Below are 21,450 nucleotides of genomic sequence, written 5' to 3'. Positions count from 1 at the left end.
GTCACCATGTGTTGGTGCGCACCGACAACACAGCGGTGGTCTCATACATAAACCACCAGGGAGGGCTGCGCTCGCGTCGTTTATACAAATTGGCACACCAGATCCTTTTGTGGTCCCAGGAGAGACTCCTCTCTCTGAGAGCAGTGCACATTCCTGGGCATCTCAATGTGGTAGCAGACATCCTGTCGAGGCAGGGGCCGAGGCCCGGGGAATGGATGCTTCACCCTGAGGTGGTGAAGCAGATATGGAGTATTTTTGGCCAGGCTCAGGTGGACTTGTTTGCGACTCAGAAGACATCGCAATGTCCCCTCTGATGCTCTGTCCCCTCTGGTGCTCTCTGATTCATCCAGCTCCGCTGGGGCTGGATGCCATGGTACAGGCGTGGCCGAGGCTACGTCTGTATGCCTTTCCCTCGATCGCTCTGCTCCCAGGAGTTCTGGAGAGAGTGCGCCAGGACGTAGTCCGCTTATTGTTAGTAGCCCCGTTCTGGCCGAGCCGAGTATGGTTCTCGGACCTGATTTCCCTTCTCGACGGCTCTCCATGGGAGATTCCCGTCAGGAGGGACCTCCTCTCACAGGCGGAGGGCACGATATTTCACCCCCGCCCGGAGCTGTGGAAGTTATGGGTGTGGCCCCTGAGGGGGCACAACTAGTAGCGTCCGGTCTCTCAACTGAGGTTGTTGAGACCATCCTCCAATCCAGAGCTCCCTCCACGAGGAAACTGTACTCTTGGAAGTGGAAACTTTTCACTTCCTGGTGTAGAGACCGCCAGCTCGACCCAGCTAGCTGCCCAGTCGGTACAGTACTGGAGTTCCTGCAGGCCCGTTTCTCTACAGGGTTAACCCACTCCACCCTGAAGGTCTACGTGGCGGCCATTGCGGCCTACCATGCACCTCTCGGTGGCATCTCAGTGGGGAGAAACAGCCTAGTTACACATTTCCTCTGCGGTGCGCTGAGGCTGAGGCCTCGGGTACGATCTCGTGTCCCTACATGGGACCTAGCAGTGGTGCTAGAAGCTCTCTGTAGGCCTCCATTCGAACCTATCGAAGAGATTTCTGATCGCCTCCTTACGATAAAGACTACCTTTCTTCTGGCGTTATCTTCTCTTAAGAGAGTTGGGGATTTACAGGCCCTTTCTGTGGCCCCTTCCTATCTTGACTTTGCGCCCGGTCTGGCCAAAGCATTTCTGTACCCTCGTGTGGGGTATGTCCCTAAAATCCCCTCATCAGCACCGCAGTATTTGTCCAGTACGAGCACTGGATGCATACGTCCACAGAGCTGCCCTGTGGAGGAGGGCGGACCAGTTGCTTGTGTGCTACGGTCCCCCTAAGAGAGGTCTTCCAGCAATTAAGCAAACCCTCAGTCGGTGGATAGTGGATGCCATCTCCATATGTTATGAGTCCTCTGATCTCCCCTCGCCATTAGGGGTCAAGGCTCACTCGACTCGAAGTGTGGCAGCCTCAAAGGCTTTTTTAGCGGGTGTGCCTATGCAGGACATCTGCAAAAAAAAGGGTTGGTCCACACCCCTTACCTTTGTTAGGTTTTACGGTCTAGACATGCGAGCCACTCCCGGCTCTTCTGTTCTCTCACCCTAACTGTGCAGTTTCCACACTAGGCAGAGACTTGGAAGTCTGGCGGCGTGGGCATTCTCGTTCCCCTAGCGTTTTCGACGTAGCTCGAGTTACTTTAGTTCTATAATAAATGTGAACATGCATTAAAAAAAAAAAAAAACATTTAGTTTTTCTCAAAAAAAAAAAAAAAAGTTAAAAGCAACTCAGAATATAATGAAAAGCTAATATGATGCAAAGCTGCAATAATTAAATATTTTAAATAATACAAATATCCTTTATGTATTTAATCCCATTTTATTAGCCAATTTGCTGCTGACCTTCGATGATCCAATTCAACCAAATTAATAAGCAAAAATTGCACAAGATAAACTAACATTTCTTCTTCTTTTTTTATTGCTGAATGCTGAGTGTTGAACTTTCTTCTTCTGTGTTCTACTGTACAGACGTGAATTTACATTTCCTTCAGCCTGAGGCTTTTGGTGTGAAAGGGCTTTTACATTTGCCAAAAATAGAACTTTTTATATTAAAAGCAAACAAGCAAGCCCTGCCCAGATTTAAAAAGTAACGCAAAAGTAACATAATGCATTACTTTCAATAAAAAGTAACTAAGTAACGTAATTAGTTACTTTTTTAGGAAGTAACACAATATTGTAATGCATTACTTTTAAAAGTAACTTTCCTCAACACTGTTTATAATGTTAGCAAGATTTTACATAAAAAAACACCAAAATTTAGAAGTAATAGGCTTATTTTCTGTCCTGTTTTTGAGCCTCTCTGCAGAACGGTCTGTTTTATAAGCGGGGCGCATTCAAGACTCTGAAGTAAATGCCCACTGCTGTGATTGGCTAACAGTTTTGCATATTAAACTAATAGAAGGACGTTGCTGTAACGTACTCTGAATATATCAAAAGATCAAGGGAAATTGTATTTCTTAGTTCATGGCCCCTTTAAAAAGAAACTGCTCATAAGTACTATTTGTTCACTAATCCAGTTGCCTTGGCTCTCAAGCTCACTAGAGAGAAAATTTATCAGTGAATACTGACTTAAAGTTCAGTCTTTATGTTTTTTTTTTTTTGGCGCTTAAGAGCTGCCTGATTATTTTTGTTTTATGTTCTATGAGAAAAAAATACAGCAATTTGGTGTGTAACAACATGAACGTGAATAAATAATTACAGATTCATTCATTTTCACTTTTTTGCTAAATTATACCAAATTACTTGGCTTGTAGACCAGAAGGTCAATGGATGGATGAATTACTCACATATCCTTATAAAACTTTATTGACTTTGAATAGGTTAAAATGATTTGAAGGTGAAGGTTGAAGGTGTTGGCTTGATTCTCAATAGCCTCGGGGGGACTATTTTCTTAATTCCTACATTTCAGTCTGTATTCACATCTTGTTACATTGGAGGAAACTATAAGCACAATCCTGTCACGTGCATTCCATAAAACATTCCATCTAAAGCTATCAGAAAGACCTTAAAATCTCACAGCACATGTTCTTTTATCTTCAGCACATACCACATATGTTCTATGACAGGCTTCTATTCAGCCAGCCCTCAAAATACCTGACTGGTTGGCAAGGGCACAGATGATGTCATCCTCCGGTCTTAAGAAAGCTGGCAAGATTCAGAGTTAATTGTCTTCTTGAGCAAAGTCCAGAGTAGATCTCTGTCTGCTGCAGTCTTTCCAGTGCAGTAGACATTCTTAATGTCTATGATGAAAGTATTTCTACTATTCTGAATCATTTTGCTCCCATAAAATCTAGACAGGTCCCTTCCTCGCACACTTCTCCTTGGTTCACCTCTGTTCCCACAACTGAACTTCTATCATTATGCCATGCTCATAGCTTTTCTAATTTTGACTCTATTGTCCCCACAGAGGTTGATGAGATAATCAGGCTGTCTAATTACTCTACTAGTCTTCTTGATTCTGCACCTACCTCTTTACTGAAGAATTGCTTGCCTGCTTTGTCACTACCCATCATTCACTTTATTAATACGTCAATGTCATCTGGAACTGTACCATCAAAGCTTAAGATTGCTGCTGTCACTCTAGTTCTTAAAAAGCATGGTCTTGAGCCTTCTTCCCTAAGTAGCTATAGGCCTATTTCAAACTTATCTTTTCTCTCTAAGATATTAGAAAAAGTTGTTACCTCCCAGTTACAAGCCTTCTTAACAGCACACAACCTCTATGAGCCTTTCTAGTCTGGCTTTCGTCCATTACACAGTACTGAAACAGCCCTGGTTAAGGTTCTTAACAATCTTCTCTTAGCTTCTGATTCTGGTGCGCTCAGCACTCTCCTTCTGTTAGACCTCAGTTCAGCTTTTGACACTGTTTGTCATGAGGTACTCCTCTCACGGCTTTCAGCAATTGGAATTACTGGCACAGCCCTTGAATGGTTTTCCTCCTATTTGACCTGGAGGCAACAATTTGTTATAAACCAGAAACACAAATCATCTACCAAATCCATCAGTTCTGGTGTACCTCAAGGTTCTGTTTTGGGCCCTCTCCTCTTTACCATTTGTATGCTACCAATTGGACAAATAATTCAATGCTATGGGTTTAACTTCCACTGTTACACAGATGACATTCAGATTTATTTTAGCACACCTTCCACCTCAGTGTTTCCTCCGCCTGCTTTATCTAATTGCATCAAGGAGCTCAAGTTTTGGCTGGAGGCAAATTACCTTAAATTTAACTCTGATAAAACTGAGGTAATTCTGATTAGCTCTAAAGCTGTAGTATCTAAGCTCTCTGGTCAACTGATGGATCTAGATGGTGATCTGATTATGCCCTCCACTAAAGTTTGCAATCTTGGTGTTCTCATTGATTCCACTCTTTCATTCAATGATCACATTGGTAAAGTAGTAAAGACAGCTTTTTTCCACCTGCATAAATATATCGCGTATTCGATCCTCTCTCAGTCAGCAGGATGCTGAAACTGTTATACATGCCTTCGTCACATCTCAACTAGATTACTGTAATTCACTTCTTTATGGCCTGTCAGCTAATAATATCAAACGACTACAATATGTTAAAAACTCTCACTTATAAAGCTCTCCATAACCTTGGTCCTACATATTTATCTGACTTACTTCTGCCTTATGTTCCTGCCTGCTCGTTACGATCTTCTAGTGAGGGATTGTTAGTCACCCCTAAATTTCGTCTGGTGACTATGGGATCTAGAGCGTTCAGTGTTGTGGCTCCCAGATTGTGGAATGCTCTTCCCCAAAACATCCGTCAAGCATCCTCCCTCCCTCCCTGGGCTTAAATTCAAAATACAGTTGAAGACATAGTGAGTTAATGGATGTCTTTTGGAGTAGTGAGAGGTTGAAGGGCCACATCTTTTGGTTTCTGAGAGATGAATGGTAGCGCCAACTGCCCCCCCCCCTCCCAAGAGGTTATCATGGGGTGTGCATTATTAGACCCATGCAGAGTGTCTGAGTGGGCTGTGGAGAGCAGGAATGGAGGACTACATTACTGTTAATAACAGGGTAATTCAGCACAGAGGGCTTTTATGGCCTGGATGGGCTGGAGTTCACAGCCCCCTCCATTTACTGCAGTTGTGCTTTATTACGAGGTCTAAAAACCTTGGCTGAAGTACGTGATTAAAACTGAACCCATTTCTCCTTCTTCTCCTCTGTTTTGTGGTTTTCTATCTTGCTTCATGCGATGTGTCTGACCTGCATTTAGTCAATTACTGAAAACACAAAAAAGTAGGCTAATTGGCTCGAGGAATCATTTGAGATCCTTTAGTTGCTGCCTCATTGTTGCTTCTGTATCTTCTTACTGCTTACCTTAGGCCTGGAATGAATTATCAAGCTCTTCTTGATTCTCAAAGTATTAATTTTGTTCCCTCTTTTGGCATTCAGTTCTTTTCAAACTGAGATTAACAGTTCTAAGAACTGCAATAGTGCATTTACTCCATTGCTTTGATGCATATTGTTGAATAACGTCATCATAAATGGGATTTGTTCTTGTTGTTTATCCATGTCCTTGAAGATTTCTTTCTCGATGTGGAACCTGGAGGCCTGTGATGGGATTCCAAAGGGACAATCATAAATGGATATAGATTACAAGTTGCATTCCATAGGTGCCTCAGTCATATGAAGTCACTTTGGGCTCTGATTGAGGAATGATCCTCTAATGCCTCATTTTGTAAGGTGGATATCTCTATGTCATAGTGGCTTAACCATCCTAATCATTACCACACCACCTCATGCAGAAAAAGCTGTCGGAGCCTGACACAGGGCCCCGAATTTAATCTCACATTGCTGTTAGTGTGGACCCTCGGCTTTGGCAAACTACCAACAGAATTTCTCTCTTACACCAGGGCTCAACAGTAAGGATCGTTTTTGTGGACCGTTTTGATTTTTACTTGTCTTGCCCCACCACACAAACTATACATATGTTTTAAAATATTTACTTGTTTCATGCTTTTTAGAAAGAAAAAAAAAACAGCTAGACTATACTGCATCCGTTTGGATTGTTACTCACCTGAAAATATTTACCTCCTCGTCCCTGTTTTCAGTCTCCAACTCCTCTTCTCCTTCCAGTCTTGTGGTGAGCTTCCTACAAGACAACAGGAAAGTGTTTAGTAGTGATGGGAAACCGAGGCTTTCTGAACCGTTTGAGGCTTTCATCAAATTGAATCGTCATTGAATTTCAGTCAGAGTTGTACGACACTCAATCGCCGTTTACGGATCCCATAGGAATGAATGAGAAGCGCCGTAAGCTGAATCCCACCTGTCGCAAAAAGTCAGTGACTTCTCTTATAAAACAGCATTTTTTTTGTGGTAAACTAAAAATAGTTCAATCCAAAAGTATTGTTTAGTGTAAAAGATGTTAAAGATTAGCAGATAAGCTGTCGATTCATTAAATTATATGCCGTTTCCTCTAAAAATCTGTTTATTCAGCGTAGTGAATCCTCTCCTCCATTGACGTCCATTAAAAAAAACGGCTTCTGGCCTCCTTTCCCATGTACTGCCAGACCGGAAGCGTTTGCTTTAGCCGTTACGCTTTTTCGGTTAATGGTTGCAGGCTTGCCTTCTAGTGGCTTTGTACTGCATGACGTTCGAAGCTTCAAACGTCATCAATCACATGGTATTGTCATTTCGATACAAGCATCGGCACAGTGTGTGATACAATAGTGCTTTGAAAACTGCGTCGGATCATCTGAGCATCTGATCTGATATATATATATATATATATATATATATATATATTACTTCAAAATTCCATGTTTAATTTAATGTTACTTGCTCTGTCTTTATAATTATTTGTGAAATTTACTACCAATTTCTGAGTGAAAGTTGTTTCACTGCCAAATTTTCAGTGTTACTGAAATAAAATGACTAAAACTAAAACTGGAATAAAAATAATAATAAAAATGGCATGCACATAATTACTAAAACTGAAATCAAACCATTATATACTATAATAGTATATAAACAATACTAAAATGTTTACAAGACATAAAAAAGTGACAATTCTGTCAGATGACTCAAAACTCTCACGTCACTGGCCCTCGAGCCCTGAACTCACTTTTACTCCCAAAATAACTGTTAACATTAATAAATGTGTCCAAATGTGGATATATCTCCTATTCTGTCTCCCTCCTGCCTTCCCTGTCTATATTTTTCTTGAACTCATTTTTTTTCCTGGCCAATGTGCTGGAGGAGCTGTCATCGGACTCGGTTAGCCTCTGGCCCTCGAGAAACGCCTAGTTCTTTTAATGGGAACGCTTCAAATATTTGTGAGGATTACATGGATAGAGGGGTAGAAGGCTGTTCAGCTGGGCCGCTGGATTTTTCCTTTATTACTGAAGTAAATGGCAGGCAGAGGAGCTGTGGTTGAAAGTGTGGAAACACTGAGGTGCCGTGTATGTGTTTCTATGATCTCTGTTTTTAGAGAGTCTTATGAATAGATTGACAGGTGATAGTACTTCAGCGGCTTTTTATATATTTTGGATGCTTCCAGCTAAACACAGTTTCTGTGAACAAAATATAAAAATGCAGTGCAGTGTGTAACTTCAGCACCACCAGTGACACAAAATGGAGCTGCAGAAATAATGGTTTCAAACAGGTTTCCTGGCTTTAAAACAAAAATTAGTCCAGCCTACAACTACAACAGCCAATTTGCATGCCCAAAACAAACCAGATCAATGTGATTTGTGAATAAATCATTCAGACCAACTTATTCACTATATGTTACATTCTTTCATCTATGTACATATGTTTTTTATTTCTTAATCTTTAGGTTTTGTGAACAACCGATAATGTCATTAACGGATTCATTGCAATGGTCTGATTTAGAAATATTCATTCACAAATTAGACATTGCTACTTCCGTCATGAACTGAAGGCGTACAGGTATGTCAAGATTTTCACTGAGTTGTATGGACTACATAATACTTCAATGGTGCTGTTGTGTCCTTTTTGAAGCTCAAAGCTTCAGTCATTAATTGTAACTGCATGGAGAAAACATGGACAAATGTCTTCAAAATGCTACATTTTGTTTTCCATCATAGAAAAAAGAATGACACAAGAGGAGTGTTGGGCAGTAACACATTACTTAGTAACACGTTACAGTAATTTGATTGCTTTTTTAGTAACGGAGTAATTTAACGTATTATAATTTTCAAAATAGTAATTATAGTATAGTTACAAGCCAAGGTCTCTATACGTTACTGTCGCGTTACATTGCTGACAGAATGCAGTGTTTTATAATCTAGAGATTGTAAAAAGGATGTAGCACATGCACTGTCGAGTCCAGTGCCAGTGGATTAGAGACCTGCTCCCGCGAGACCCGACGCAACAGAGCGCGGCACGGGACAAGATGGGCGAGTGCTGGTGCAGGCGGGTAGACTCGAGTGTGTGTGGGATGTGGGAGAATAATATGATTCACGGGACTACCGCAAAATAGAAATATCTAAACATAAAATATCTAAAACAAATAAATTGTTATTCATCTATTGCACAAAAGCAACATGAACTAATATAAAATATAAACGATTAACAGATGCAAGCATATGCAGATTTTCTATTTAGGCTATAACATGTGTTTGCAGCGTTGAGCAATGCAGTGCTGAAATTTGCGTGCTCATGAATTCTCTCATTATAACACACGAATTGTAGACATTATGAAAGATTCATTATGCACTTATTGCAGATTGCGATGAACTGAGATGTCTTTTAGAGATTATAAATGCAGACTCTTTGCTGGCATTCTGCCATGCCAAACCATGCACGTAGCAGCCGCTTGCTTTAGTTAAAAATAACAGTGTTCTGTGAATGTTGATGCTTTAAAAACAAATATTTATCGGGAGCGTGTATGCTGGGATTTCATAAATTTAATGGAGAAAAAAGTAACGTAACTAGTAATGTAACTAGTTACTAATTACTTTTGAAATAAAGTAATCAGAACAATAACGTGATTACTTTTAAAAAGAGTAATCAGTAATCAGTAATTTGATTACATTTTCAGAGTAACTTGCCCAACACTGCACAAGAGTAAGTAAATGTCAAATTCTGTATTTTTTGTAAACTATACTCTTTTGTCTTGAGAAATATTTGAGAAGTGCTTGTCCATAAATGCACCAGGTGCTCGTAAACCTTCATTTCTATCTTATTTGCTGAGTCATATCTGTTCCAGGAGGCCTTGTGTAGTCTGCTGTTAATAGCACTATAGGCAAATGGTTGTTTTTGAACCAGGTCCAAGTATAAATGCAGGAGGTAAATGCTACCTGTCGCAATGGGTCTTCTCTCTCTAATTTTCTCTCCTTCGATTTTTCTCTCACTTTCTGTCTTTATGGGACTTCATAGTGTGATATTCAATAAACAGGATGTTAGTAAGGAGTCAAAGTTAATTAGAGTGTGCCTGGCATGGCTCCACAGACCCAGGAGAGACTACATGGGGCCACGATCAGGGTTTATAGGGCACTTGGAAGTAAATAAAGAGAAGAACGCTGTGCTAGCTCATCTCAGGGGTCCGAGTCTGCTTTAAACTTCGACTTTCCCAACAGACAAGCATTTGTTATGATGGTCTGTACAGGGTTTGTTCATTCAGTCGAGTCCTGAATCTACATTGTCCCTCGCTCACTCTCTCTGCCAGAGACTTTAGTCAGAATAGACACTATACAGTATTTAATTGGTCACGAAAAAAAAGAGGCTGTGAAGGATTGAAGCAAGTCAAATTGGGATTTGGGAGGAGGATGATCTATGACAGTGGTTCTCAATTCCAGGCCTCGCGACCCCCCGCTCTGCATATTTGCATATTTTGCATGTCTCTCTTATTTAACACACCTGATTCAGATAACCAGCTCATTAGAAGAGAGCTCCATGCATGAAATGTGTTCCGATTTGCATGGTCCCTACACAGTCTTCATTGCTCCCTATTCCCTGCACCCTACACTCTGCAGTAAATGGGTGCCGTCAGAATGAGAGCCAAACAGCTGATAAAAGCATCACAATAATCTGCAGGTAATTCACATGACTCCAGTCCATCAATTATCATTTTGTGAAATGAAAAACTGTATTTTCGTAAGAAACAAATTCCATCATTAAGACTTTTTCAACTTCAAGCCATACCTTTTGACTAAAATGTGAGTTCTTTATCCATATAGTATTGCTTTCGCCAGTGATGACTACCGATACTATGAAATCTTTACATTAATCAATGTTGTTGTATCTTTAATAGGAGGCATGATGATGTGACTTGCTTATAAATATATACAATTTTGAAGAATAATTCTTATTGTAACAAAATGTAACATTCATCACATTTGTTACATTCATTCAAATGTAACAACACAAAATGTCATCACTTTGATATATATATATATATATATATATATATACAGTGGTGTGAAAAAGTGTTGGCCCCCTTCCTGATTTCTTATTTTGTTGCATGTTTGTCACACTTTAATGTTTCAGATCATCAAACAAATTTAAATATTAGTCAAAGATAACACAAGTAAACACAACATGCAATTTTTAAATGAAGGTTTTTATTATTAAGGGAAAACTAAATCCAAAACTACATGGTCCTGTGTGAAGAAGTGTTTGCCCCCCTGTTAAAACTGTGGTTTATCACACCTGAGTTCAATTTCTCTAGCCACACCCAGGCCTGATTACTGCCACACCTGTTCGCAATCAAGAAATCTCTTAATAGGACCTGCCTGACAAAGTGAAGTAGACCAAAAAATCCTCAAAAGCTAGACATCATGCTGAGATACAAAGAAATTCAGAAACAAATGCGAAAGAAAGTAATTGAGATATATCAGTCTGGAAAAGGTTATAAAGCCATTTCTAAAGCTTTGGGACTCCAGCGAACCACAGTGAGAGCCATTATTCACAAATGGCAAAAACATGGAACAGTGGAGAACCTTCCCAGGAGTGGCCGGCCAACCAAAATTACCCCAAGAGTGTATATACATATAGTATATGTAATATTCCATTAGCTGGAAGAGCATGGCACTAGCAAGGGCAAGGCTGTGGTTTAATTCCCAGGCAAGAAACTGATAAAACTACTGATAGCATGTTTTACTTGAATGCATTTTAAGATGTTTTGGAGAAAAGTTTCTGCTAGTTGAATTGAATTTGGCAGAACTCTGTTGCAGATTTTTAATGGCAGGTCATTAATGCCAAATTAACAAATTCCTCGCTTATCAACTGGTTTTTGGACTACCCATCTGCATCTATTGTCAGTGCAGCAGTGTTCTATTTGTCTTATGTAACAGAGCTGCTGTGAAAGGTCTTCTCATGCTTGTGAAATTCTAAAGTCAGGAGAATTTGTCGTGGATAAGCATAATAAGGCTGTCTGTGTCTTTTTCTGGTGTTACGTGGCCGATGTTGGAGACACTTTCTCCTTTTGGCCCCAAACAGATCTCAGGTTACAGGGGCTATTCTGTTTCACAAAGCTGGGCACGTTTGTCTGGGTAACTCAAAACACTGGGCCGTGAGCTGTGGAAAAAGACTGAGTCATCCGGCTGTAGATCTTCTCTCCAGCGGAGATGCGCGCTGGGAAATGGTGTGGACAGCAGTGCAGGATGATACACACTATGTCAGCCATACCATGTGTGCTAGACCGTCCACAGCCATGTAGTTGCTTGGCAGGCACCCACATGCAGAAATTCTCACAGTATCAAGCCAAGTCGAAAAGCCAAGACATACAGCTTCACCCTCAGAATCCAGTTCTCCTGCGCTTTTCTCCGTATTGCTCCAGAAATGCAAAAATTGGATTCCTCTGGGTATCTCATGCATATTCTTAGACTCGCTGTTTAATTTGATAATGAGCATGTAGGGCGCTGTAGAGTACGGTTATGGTTAGTAGCAAGGCTAATGTTACTGGCGAGGAAAGCGCAAGTTCATTATGAAATAGATCCAGTTGCTCGTTTGCTTCAATGGCAGAAAGATTAAGTTGCAAGTGTTGTCAAGTTGCTTTAGTAAAAGTTGTGCTGACAGATGCTGTCTGTATCTGTTGATTTTTATGTGTCACTGGCATAGGCCTGTGGCTGTATTTTATATTTTGAAAATTGCATACTTTGAAATCCTTTGAAAAAATTTAGATAACCTATCAGGAAAATTGTTGACTGTTTTAAAAACTGTTATCATTCTATATGGTATTATCACAAATGGTATTCTATATGTTATTATCAACAGTTTAAAATATACATTTTAGTTTTAGTAACTTTAAAAAAACACCTGATTAAATTAAATGTATTGATATTTTTCAAATAAATAATTATTTATATTTAATTTAATTTAAATTAATATATATTAATAATTAACCATGTCCTAGGCAAGCCTTCTGCGAAGAAAGACGTTTTTTTTTTTATATATATATATAGATTTTTCTGTATGAATATGGTTTAGTAATTTTTTTTGAGTTAGGTGACAGAAAAGTTAAAAATGAAGCTATGGTGTGTCTGAAATTTTTTTAATAGGTTATCTAGAATGCTTCCAATTATTTTGAACTTGCATGGTAATTGTAGAGGTACCGAATACATGTCTACTCTGGCCTGAACAATACGCTTTGTGCTATATTGTATTAAATGAGTAGCAGGGCATTTTGGAGACTGCTGAAGTTAGCAAGTCGCTTACGGAGATGTCCCATTCTGTGGCATGTTGCCAACCAGATCATCAAACTTTCATTGTATACTCACACAATGCTGCATTTGTTTACAGGTCTCAGTGTTGCCGTCCTGCTTTCGGGAAGCAAACCTGTGGTATTATACGCTGTGGTATTATACGCTGTAGGTTTAAGGAAGCGAATCTTCTAGAGGAAAAATATATTTTCTCCCATCTCCACGAGTTTCTGTTTTGTCTGCGTTTCTTTACTGTGTTGCTTCTTGTCCACTCCATGTGTTTATCTCATATCTGGTAAATGGAGGCTTCAACCCACACGGATGTTACTACAGAGTCTTTGCCGATCGGGATTGCGGTTGGTCGACTTGTTCTAAAGCTGAATGCTCAGCATCCATCCATCTTCATCTGTCCTCCAACTCAAATGCAGCTGCATATCATTCCATTGTGTGTTTACTTCCAGTTATTCATGAGACAGACAGTTCCTCCGTTCATCAGGCCTGATAATCTATGTAAGAGATGGGGGTTGGGTCTGTGCCCGTACTCGTCCGTCACTCTTTATACGGATGCCGTGACCTACATGCCATCCCCATAGCCACCTCTGCTCCCGGGGTCAGGGGAGTCCAGACGCTATCTGACCCGTTTTTCCGCAGCATGGCTCTCTTCACCCACTCAGTCCATCCAGTTTCTCTCTCCCCTGAGTCTCCTGGCAGTTAGTAGTAAGTCATAGGAAGTCGGCTGGATCTTTACTGTCTTTTGGAGCTCAAGGCCACACATGGTTCTGGTCTTTCAAGACTTTAGAAACTTAATTCACCTGACCTAATATACAGTAAGAGCAGATGCAACATAGAATCAGGCTTCTGGTGTAAACAGATGTGTTGTGGAACATTAATTCACTTTCACAAGTGTATATAAATAAGCCTGGGTGCTTTCTGCCATGTTAAAATGCTCTCCTATATATGGAGTTCCAAATTAATGTTTGGGAGAAGCTTGTGTATCTAGTCATCAATCATAACACAAGGCTGTTTAACTTACAGCTGTGATAATTCATCTAGCATTTGACTTGTTTTGTTTAGTTTTTGTTAAAAGTGTAGAAAAATTTTACCTGTAATATAAATATCACAACATGAAAGTAACAATCTGTTATGACACTTTTACCAAATACTCAAATACTTTTACCAAATGTTGCGATTATTTTGTCCATGTACCAATTTAATATGTATATATTTTAAACACTGTAATATAATTAGATGAATCATGATTTATTTGTTTCTTTGAATATGAATTGGCAGTATTTTTGAGTTTGACAGTAAAAATCACTAAGAGTTTGACAGTAAAAAAAAAGTGCATTGAATTCAAATATTATGAAAGCGTAACCATACTTTGTGATCCATGTCATATCACATGGTCCAACATAGTTCTGTAAACTTTTTAACATTCATTAGATTTTCAGCATGATGTTCATTCGTTTTTGTGTTTTTTTCCTTAGGAGAGGAAAGAAGCACAGTATACTCCTGAGAACACAGCTGTCTGTCAGAGTCCATGCCTGCATAGGTGAGTAACAAGATGCTGTTTCCCTGTAATTAAACTATAAATGGTGAGAAAAAAAAACATTTTGTACAATGTACATCATCATCCTTTTAAATTTCTGGCTCAGTCAGCAGATACTGGCTGCATCAGATTGTTTAGGAATTATATTCTCATTTGTTGCTTGTTGAATGACGGATGTGTAAATTATACGTACCGAGGCCCCTGCTTGATTTTAACTGTGTGGTAAAGTTTTCCTCTTGCTAATAGGCCCTCACGCCGCAACATTTATGATCTAGTTTAAATATGTTCCATGCTTGACTTCTCAATTGATATAAAACAGCTAATGTAGCAACTTTATATGAAAGCCTGGGTAGTGCTTTACACACACACACACACAAGTTGTGTCAAGCGTATTGGAGTTTAAAACTTTAAAATCTAATTCCGTTTTAGGCTTTTTAATTTATAACCTGTGTGATCAGTTTCAAAAACACTCACAAATTTGCCATGGCAACATTTGTCTGCCAGAATATAAAACATAGATGATAGATAGCATGTTTGAACTCACATTATCTTACATAGTTACTGTATATTTCTTCACAATCTTGTTGTTTATCTCATGTCCCTAAACCCTTTGACAGAATCAGGCTTCATTACCTCCATAAGCCTTATCCCAGATTAACATCTGTGTCATTGTGTGGAAGCAGGACTGCTATGGCAATCTCTGTGTCATGAAGGATTAAGTGTCACAGACAGCACCCACAAAACCCATTAAGCATATAAACTGTGTTGTTTCTCTGGAAGTGCAGTATGCATGTAACTCACTTCAGGGGTTTGTTACCTCTGTGACTCATTGTCTCAGACAGCACACCCACAAACCATACATTATATGGACCGTCTGATGCTCAGTGGACATAAAAATAGGTTTTATCGGTGTGCTTGGAAGTTGTGTTTACAAGTTATCAGGCTGCTACAAATGCTGGGTTTCCATCCAAGTGTGTTTTTGTGAATTGTGAATTCCAATAATGATACGATGTCTCAGTATCCCATTGTATGCTATTGTTTTATGAATGCGTTTATGAATTTGTGGAGTTAAGTTATATTAAAAACTATAATTTGTATAAGAAATCTTATATAAATGTATAAGAATACTTTCCCAGTGTCGACAAATTCCCTTTCTGTTTGTATTTAGCAGCAGGTTTATTGGAAGTGATGATTTTGATTTATTTATTTTGATACTTATTTATTTACCTTGATATGTGGTGAAATCACAGTTTTATCCGCAAAATTGTTTTTGCAATACTCAGTTTATTATGATTATTATTATTATTATTTTATTTAAATTTTCTTAAATTCATAGCTTGGAAACATATTTTATTACCTCGGGAAAATTTGTCTTAGAATTATTATTAAATATGCTAAATGTAAATAAAGTTTTTTTTTGTGTGAAGTACACGTTATCTTTAAACATCTTACACCGTTTAACATCTTTAACATGTTAACATGTTTAGGTGTTAACATCTAACACCTTTTCCCTCAAATACTGGATAGATAGATAGACAGACAGACAGATAGACAGACAGACAAATTAATTGTGAAGTCCACTTTTTTTTGTAGTTTACTCAAAATGTCTTTCTATTGTTGCCTTTCTATTTATTAAGATTTTTAAGCTGTGGTGCTTTAGTTAGTGTACTGACTGGTTATGATTACAGCATATTCAGTTTTCATCATCTTCTCTCTGAGAAGTTGTAGTTTGACAAATTTAGTGAGATTTGTGACATCAAATATTCAAAAGATTCAATAGTTTTATTTGAGATACTAGAACACCTTTACTTTAAGCTTTTAAAATCATCCGATTTCACATTTATCCACCCTTAAACGTCATCTACAACTGCGGTTGGCTGCTTTACTTGTCAGTCAGTTGGTCTTTTCATGTTTAAATGGGCGTTTTTTGGCTGGAATAATCCGCAATGTGGACCAGACTTCATGCCGACAGTCAAACGTCTAAGTGATTCACTGCTGTTGTCTACAGGAACTGGTAGTCAGTGTTTAAGACAAGTGTGTGTCTGTAGCGAGCAGTATAAACTTAGTGGCGTGCTGCACTGCAGCCAAGCACACGTGGCTCGTACAGTTTTCCCTCTCCAGACTGCAGGGGAAAATATAACCGTCAGCCTGCAAAAGCCATTAAGCTTAGAACTGTCAGGTTTTAATTTGTACGTTTCGCAAAAGTGTTATTTAAGGATATCAGGGACAAAAATTGCCCCATGAAAGAAGTGCAGTTATCTCTCACAGTCAACTCCATTTACTGATCCTGCGTGCCTGAGGGATTGCGGAAACATTGGGAAACTCCAAAGTTGTTTTGCTAGGGGTATTTTGGTCCAAAAATAAAGTTGCTGAAACTCCTGGCAAGGTCTGAGAATCTGTTGAGAGTGATTTTACGAACCAGACCTGCTCAGACACCTGCCCATGAATAGTTTTCCCTTTCGTTCTCGTGCAATTTGCGAACCATGAAAGAGGGCAGCAGCTTAGCACAAGTACCTCTTGTAGCAAACCCTTCCGAGAAGCTTCACCTATCAACAGCTCTGAATGTTTGGTTATTGATTTATGTCTTGATAACATACTTTGAGTGACTAAGTTGTTTATCTCTGTGGAATCAATGTTCCGTATCTACGATTTCAACCCGTATGGAAAAGGCAGCTTGATAAGAGAACCACTATGCTTTGCAGATGTTGCCTTGCCTCTCTACAGCTTGTTGAATGTTATTCTGCCATTCTATCCTCTGTCCCGGGACCTGTCCTAAACTACGCTGCATTCCTTGTAGCAATGATGGGATCGCTTTTCTGACCAGCTGTGTGCTTGTGTGATTGAAGGCCTATCTGGGTCAAAGGTGGGTCCTGTGTGTGGGAGGTAAGGGGTTGGTAAGACTCTCTCTTGCTCTCTAAGCGGATGACCCAAGATGACAGCTGCTGCTCTTCAGGCTTAAAGTGTCTTTTAAAGTGTATTTTTTATGTACTGTTTTATAGTATTTATTCAAATTTTGAATTGGGGTTTTATATTTTCAGTTTTCATTTTATTTTTAGTTTGTTTTGGTGATATTATGTGATTTTTTAAAATTAGTTTTACTTTTTTTATTTAGCTTTAATTCATTTCAGTTTAGTAATTTTTAGTGCTTTTACAGTATTTACCAATTTTATTTCAGTTAGTTGCCAAGGCAACATTTCATATTTTCATGTAGTTTATTCTTGTTGAGTTGACTTTTTTCATCATTTTATTTTATTTAAAAAAAATAAAAAAAAAATTCATTAAAATAGTTTTAATCGTTTTTGTTTTAGTTAAAAATAACAGCACTGGTTAATGTTAATAAAAGTATTTTAAATGCTCTGTGGTTTACATTGTTTTTGAGTGAAGGAAACAATCAGTTTCGACATTCAGTGTTTGAATTTGTCAGACACATAACTTTATATAACTTTAATAAGCTCTGTACATAATTATAAACTTGTAATTTGTAATTTTATTACTGACTATTTATTGCCTTTTTGAAGCAGTTAATACTCCTCAATTAAAAAAAATGCATCGAAATGCATATTGCATTCTAATAAATTCAAATATTAAATTCATCCATTTTACATGATTTTTTAAAATTTCACATTCTTTGTTAAAAAGCTAGTATGCATCGTGGTGGTGTTAAAATTGGTCCTGGTTTTTCCAGTTAGATCAATTACAGCCTTATTTGTCTCTGCATGAGAACTTTGGGAGTTGAAATCAACTGCAGTTTTTCGACTGCAGGTTTTATGTGACGTCACAGCTGTGGGTTAATCATGTATTATCATAATTTGTCTTAAATAATTTGTCTGTTGATCCACTAATCCATCATAGAATCCCAATTTTCCACCAGTATTTTGGAAACAGGGCCTTTCAACCCCCTATATAGCACTTTTGGTCATTTTCAGCTCAGTCCAAATTAATTGCTAATCTAAAACATCTCTTTTCTGGGAAAAAAACAGTGTCGCCACAAAACATTTATTTGTAACAGTAATTTCATGCATAGAGAGATGCATATACTTCCCATAAACATTGCCCGTCTGCAATATCTTCCGTGAGGTCTGGCCGTGCTTTTGATCGCACATTCGGGGCCTTTTATCTTTAGTTTGATGAAAGGAATGAATTCAAAACCACCATGCTGCTGCTATTCATAGCAGAACTTTACACACCACACCATCATAAATCAACTCACCAGAGTGAGCTGTCAACAGACCTAATGACACAACGCCATGCACTTGTCTGGGCTTATTAGTGAAACCTGTTGCACTTGTGCATGCCTGATTTATATTTTCCATTTCTATGCTAACCACTTCATTAAATGACAGGAGTGTTTGGCTACTGCTGTGCCCAGTATGGTTTCAATGACCTCCATGTTTTGTCTGTCCATCATTATTATTATGGGAAGTTACATGGGTCAACTGTGTAAGCGTGAGTCTAATGGGCTCTAGACCAGGGTTTTAAAAAAGTTTTTGGTGCCAAGGACCCCAAAATATGATAGGTATCCCTTGTGTGGGATCCCATTCTTAAAATGTAAAGGCAGTTACAGTATACAAATAAAGTAATATATGAGAAAGTCAATAAAAGTAATTGAAATTTAATAACCAACTTTTACATTGTCATTCAAAGCAAGATATGTTAAATTAGTATCTGGAAATATTTACATTTTAGGTTGAATTTTCATTTCGTTTCATTAAAAATATGTATTACATAATAGAAATAGAAATATGATGTAGTATTATATTAGTATATATATATATATATATATATATATATGAAATAGGGAATGAAATAGAATTATCAAATATTCTGAATGTATATCTTTTTTTTTAAATGATTTTTTTTTTCATCAGTCAGGTAACACTGCTGAGTAGAGTTTGAAAATATATACTTTTGCACGTGCCTGGTCAAATAGTAAATGTGCATTATTTTTACGCCAGCGACATGCAGTCTGTGAAAATATTAACCAGAAATATATATTTTTTTGATTCATAGTCCTGAGAAATCTAACGAATTCCAATTCAAGGAATAACTAAAAAGGAATAGGTTTCTGGCTTCTGCTGTGATGAAAATATGTTCCTGGCTCTCATTATTACTCTTTTTGTGTAAGCTGGAAGCAGGTCTTGTTGAAAAAGGTATCCAGGGTTGATGTTCTTCCAATTAGTGATTATGTAACAGTCAAATGCTGCTAATACGCTCATCACAGCCATAAATTGACCAATAAAAAGTTCTGGCCACATTTGATCTGAGTTTGCAGCTTGAAAGCCTGGCATCTGGGGCTCCTTTCCAGTTATTTCCTTATTGTGCCTCATGTTAAAATGAGGAATCTTGACATTGATACTTCTGGAGTGGGAAAAAGATGAATTTTGACTGGAATGTATCCTGCAGGCTACGCCATGGTGGAACGAACACAACTGTAAAGTCTGTCTTTCTAATTAATACAATCTGAAGCTAGAAAGACAGTCAGCATCTTGTTAATCCATTAAAGAAGATTTGATTTTTTGCCTTTTGTGCCTCTGTAGGGAATTAACTAAATATGAATTATACCCACTGATAATGGCGTTTGTTTGCATTCTGTGCACATTGTTTTAGAACATGGTTTACTAGGAATTATGGCCAAACCAAGATGTAGATGAGTTTGTTTCTCCATCAGAACAGATTTGGAGAAATGTATCATTACATCACTTGCTCACTAATGGATCCTCTGCAGTGAATAAGTGCCATCAGAATGAGAGTCCAAACATCTGATAAAAACTTTAGGTTTCACTTTATTTCAATAGTCCACTTTAGACATTCTACTAACTATAAGTAACTTTGTAACTACATGTCAACTAATTCTCATTAATTTGCAACTACATGTCTACTAACTCTCAGAGTAGACTGTTAGGGTAGGTTTTAGGGTTAGTAGAATAAGTTGACAAAGAAAATGTTAGAAGATATTAAGCAGACAGTCTACTAATACTCTACTAACTGCTAGTTGACATGTAGTTGCAAAGTTACTTGCTGTTAATAGAATGTCTAAAGTGGACTATCGAAATAAAGTGTTACCAAACTTTACAATAATTGTGTTTGTATTGTAACCAATGACAGTTATGTATTTTACATATGACACAGCACTATTTCAGCGCATTTAGCATCTGGTTAAACTGGATTGTAGGTGGTTAGCGCTGAAATACTCCACAGAAAAGTGGCTTAGAGTTTCTTTTTCTCTCTTCGCAACCGATGAAAACGTTGATCTACCTTTTCTTCAAATTGCAACCATATGATCATCCAAATTTAAACAGGACTTCCTGAATGCGGTGACTTAAAGGTCCAAGTGTTAGCATCCGAGAAAGCTGCGTATAAATAATCTGTTTATTCATAAACATGAATGATGAGTCTTTTAGGCTCTTATATGCAGTGCCTGTCATTTAGCGCGTTTGCGGAGAACCTCAGTGGTCAATGGCAATGAGATTTAGCGGTGTGGTAATGTACACAACATAGCTCATGGCTGCTGGAGCAGTCGTGAAAAGCACCAATCACCATCAGATGGCTAATTTTCAGAGCTCAGAAACCCCCGTGCTGCCTGCGAGTAAACCGTGGCTTTCTGACAGGGCATAATCCAGATGCCTTAATCATAGTCATTTACTCGCACAAACATTTGGCTGCAGAGGAGATGCTTTTGTTGGGCTGATGGAAAGCCTGAGTTCTGGTGCTCTTGGTTTTTGTTCTGCTGGATGAGCTAATGGTTTATTAAAGTTTGCAGGGTCAGTGTAGCTCGTGACGCTGATTTGCCATAATCGTCGTGTCTGGAAGTCAGGGCTCTATAATGTGAAAATGAGGCCAGACTCCTGATTAAACTCAATGATGCTAACGTGTGGTCCCAATAAAACTGCTCTCCGTTTATTACCATTAGCCCTCACTTTAAATAAAGCCATATTGAATTTTTAAACATGTGAAATAAATCTAAAGTAATGATCTCGCACACGGTTCTGGGGGCACTGGTAACAAGGACAACCCTAAAAAGCCCTGATTGTGAGGTGACTTGAGTGGCAAATTTTCACTAGCAACTCGCCACAATCCCCATCCAAGAGTAATATTTAAAAGCACATTGCGGTTATGGCCAAATTATAGACATAAAGTATAAGTTAATGAAGGTTGGAATTGTTTACTGGGTTTTGTGAGCTTCTGGAGTAAATCACTGAATTAGGTCTGGATTTTGTATAAGGTACAGAATGCGGTGGAGTA

At 38.5% G+C, this 21,450-nt stretch overlaps 1 protein-coding gene across 1 annotated transcript in view; it reads left to right on the top strand.

Moving 5' to 3' along the window:
- LOC107581616 (FH1/FH2 domain-containing protein 3-like) overlaps positions 1-21,450 on the top strand; it is a 191,749-nt gene that overhangs the window by 11,396 nt on the left and 158,903 nt on the right. The window contains exon 3 of the mRNA XM_016267244.1: positions 14,147-14,211. Coding sequence (XP_016122730.1) covers positions 14,147-14,211 — 65 coding nt within the window. The remainder of the gene's footprint in view (positions 1-14,146; positions 14,212-21,450) is intronic.

This window comes from Sinocyclocheilus grahami, unplaced genomic scaffold (assembly GCF_001515645.1).
Source record: "Sinocyclocheilus grahami isolate Dianchi unplaced genomic scaffold, SAMN03320097.WGS_v1.1 scaffold36.1, whole genome shotgun sequence".
NCBI lineage: Eukaryota > Metazoa > Chordata > Actinopteri > Cypriniformes > Cyprinidae > Sinocyclocheilus > Sinocyclocheilus grahami.
Note: the sequence above shows the minus strand (reverse complement) of the source record. Positions and strands in the feature narration are given on the sequence as shown.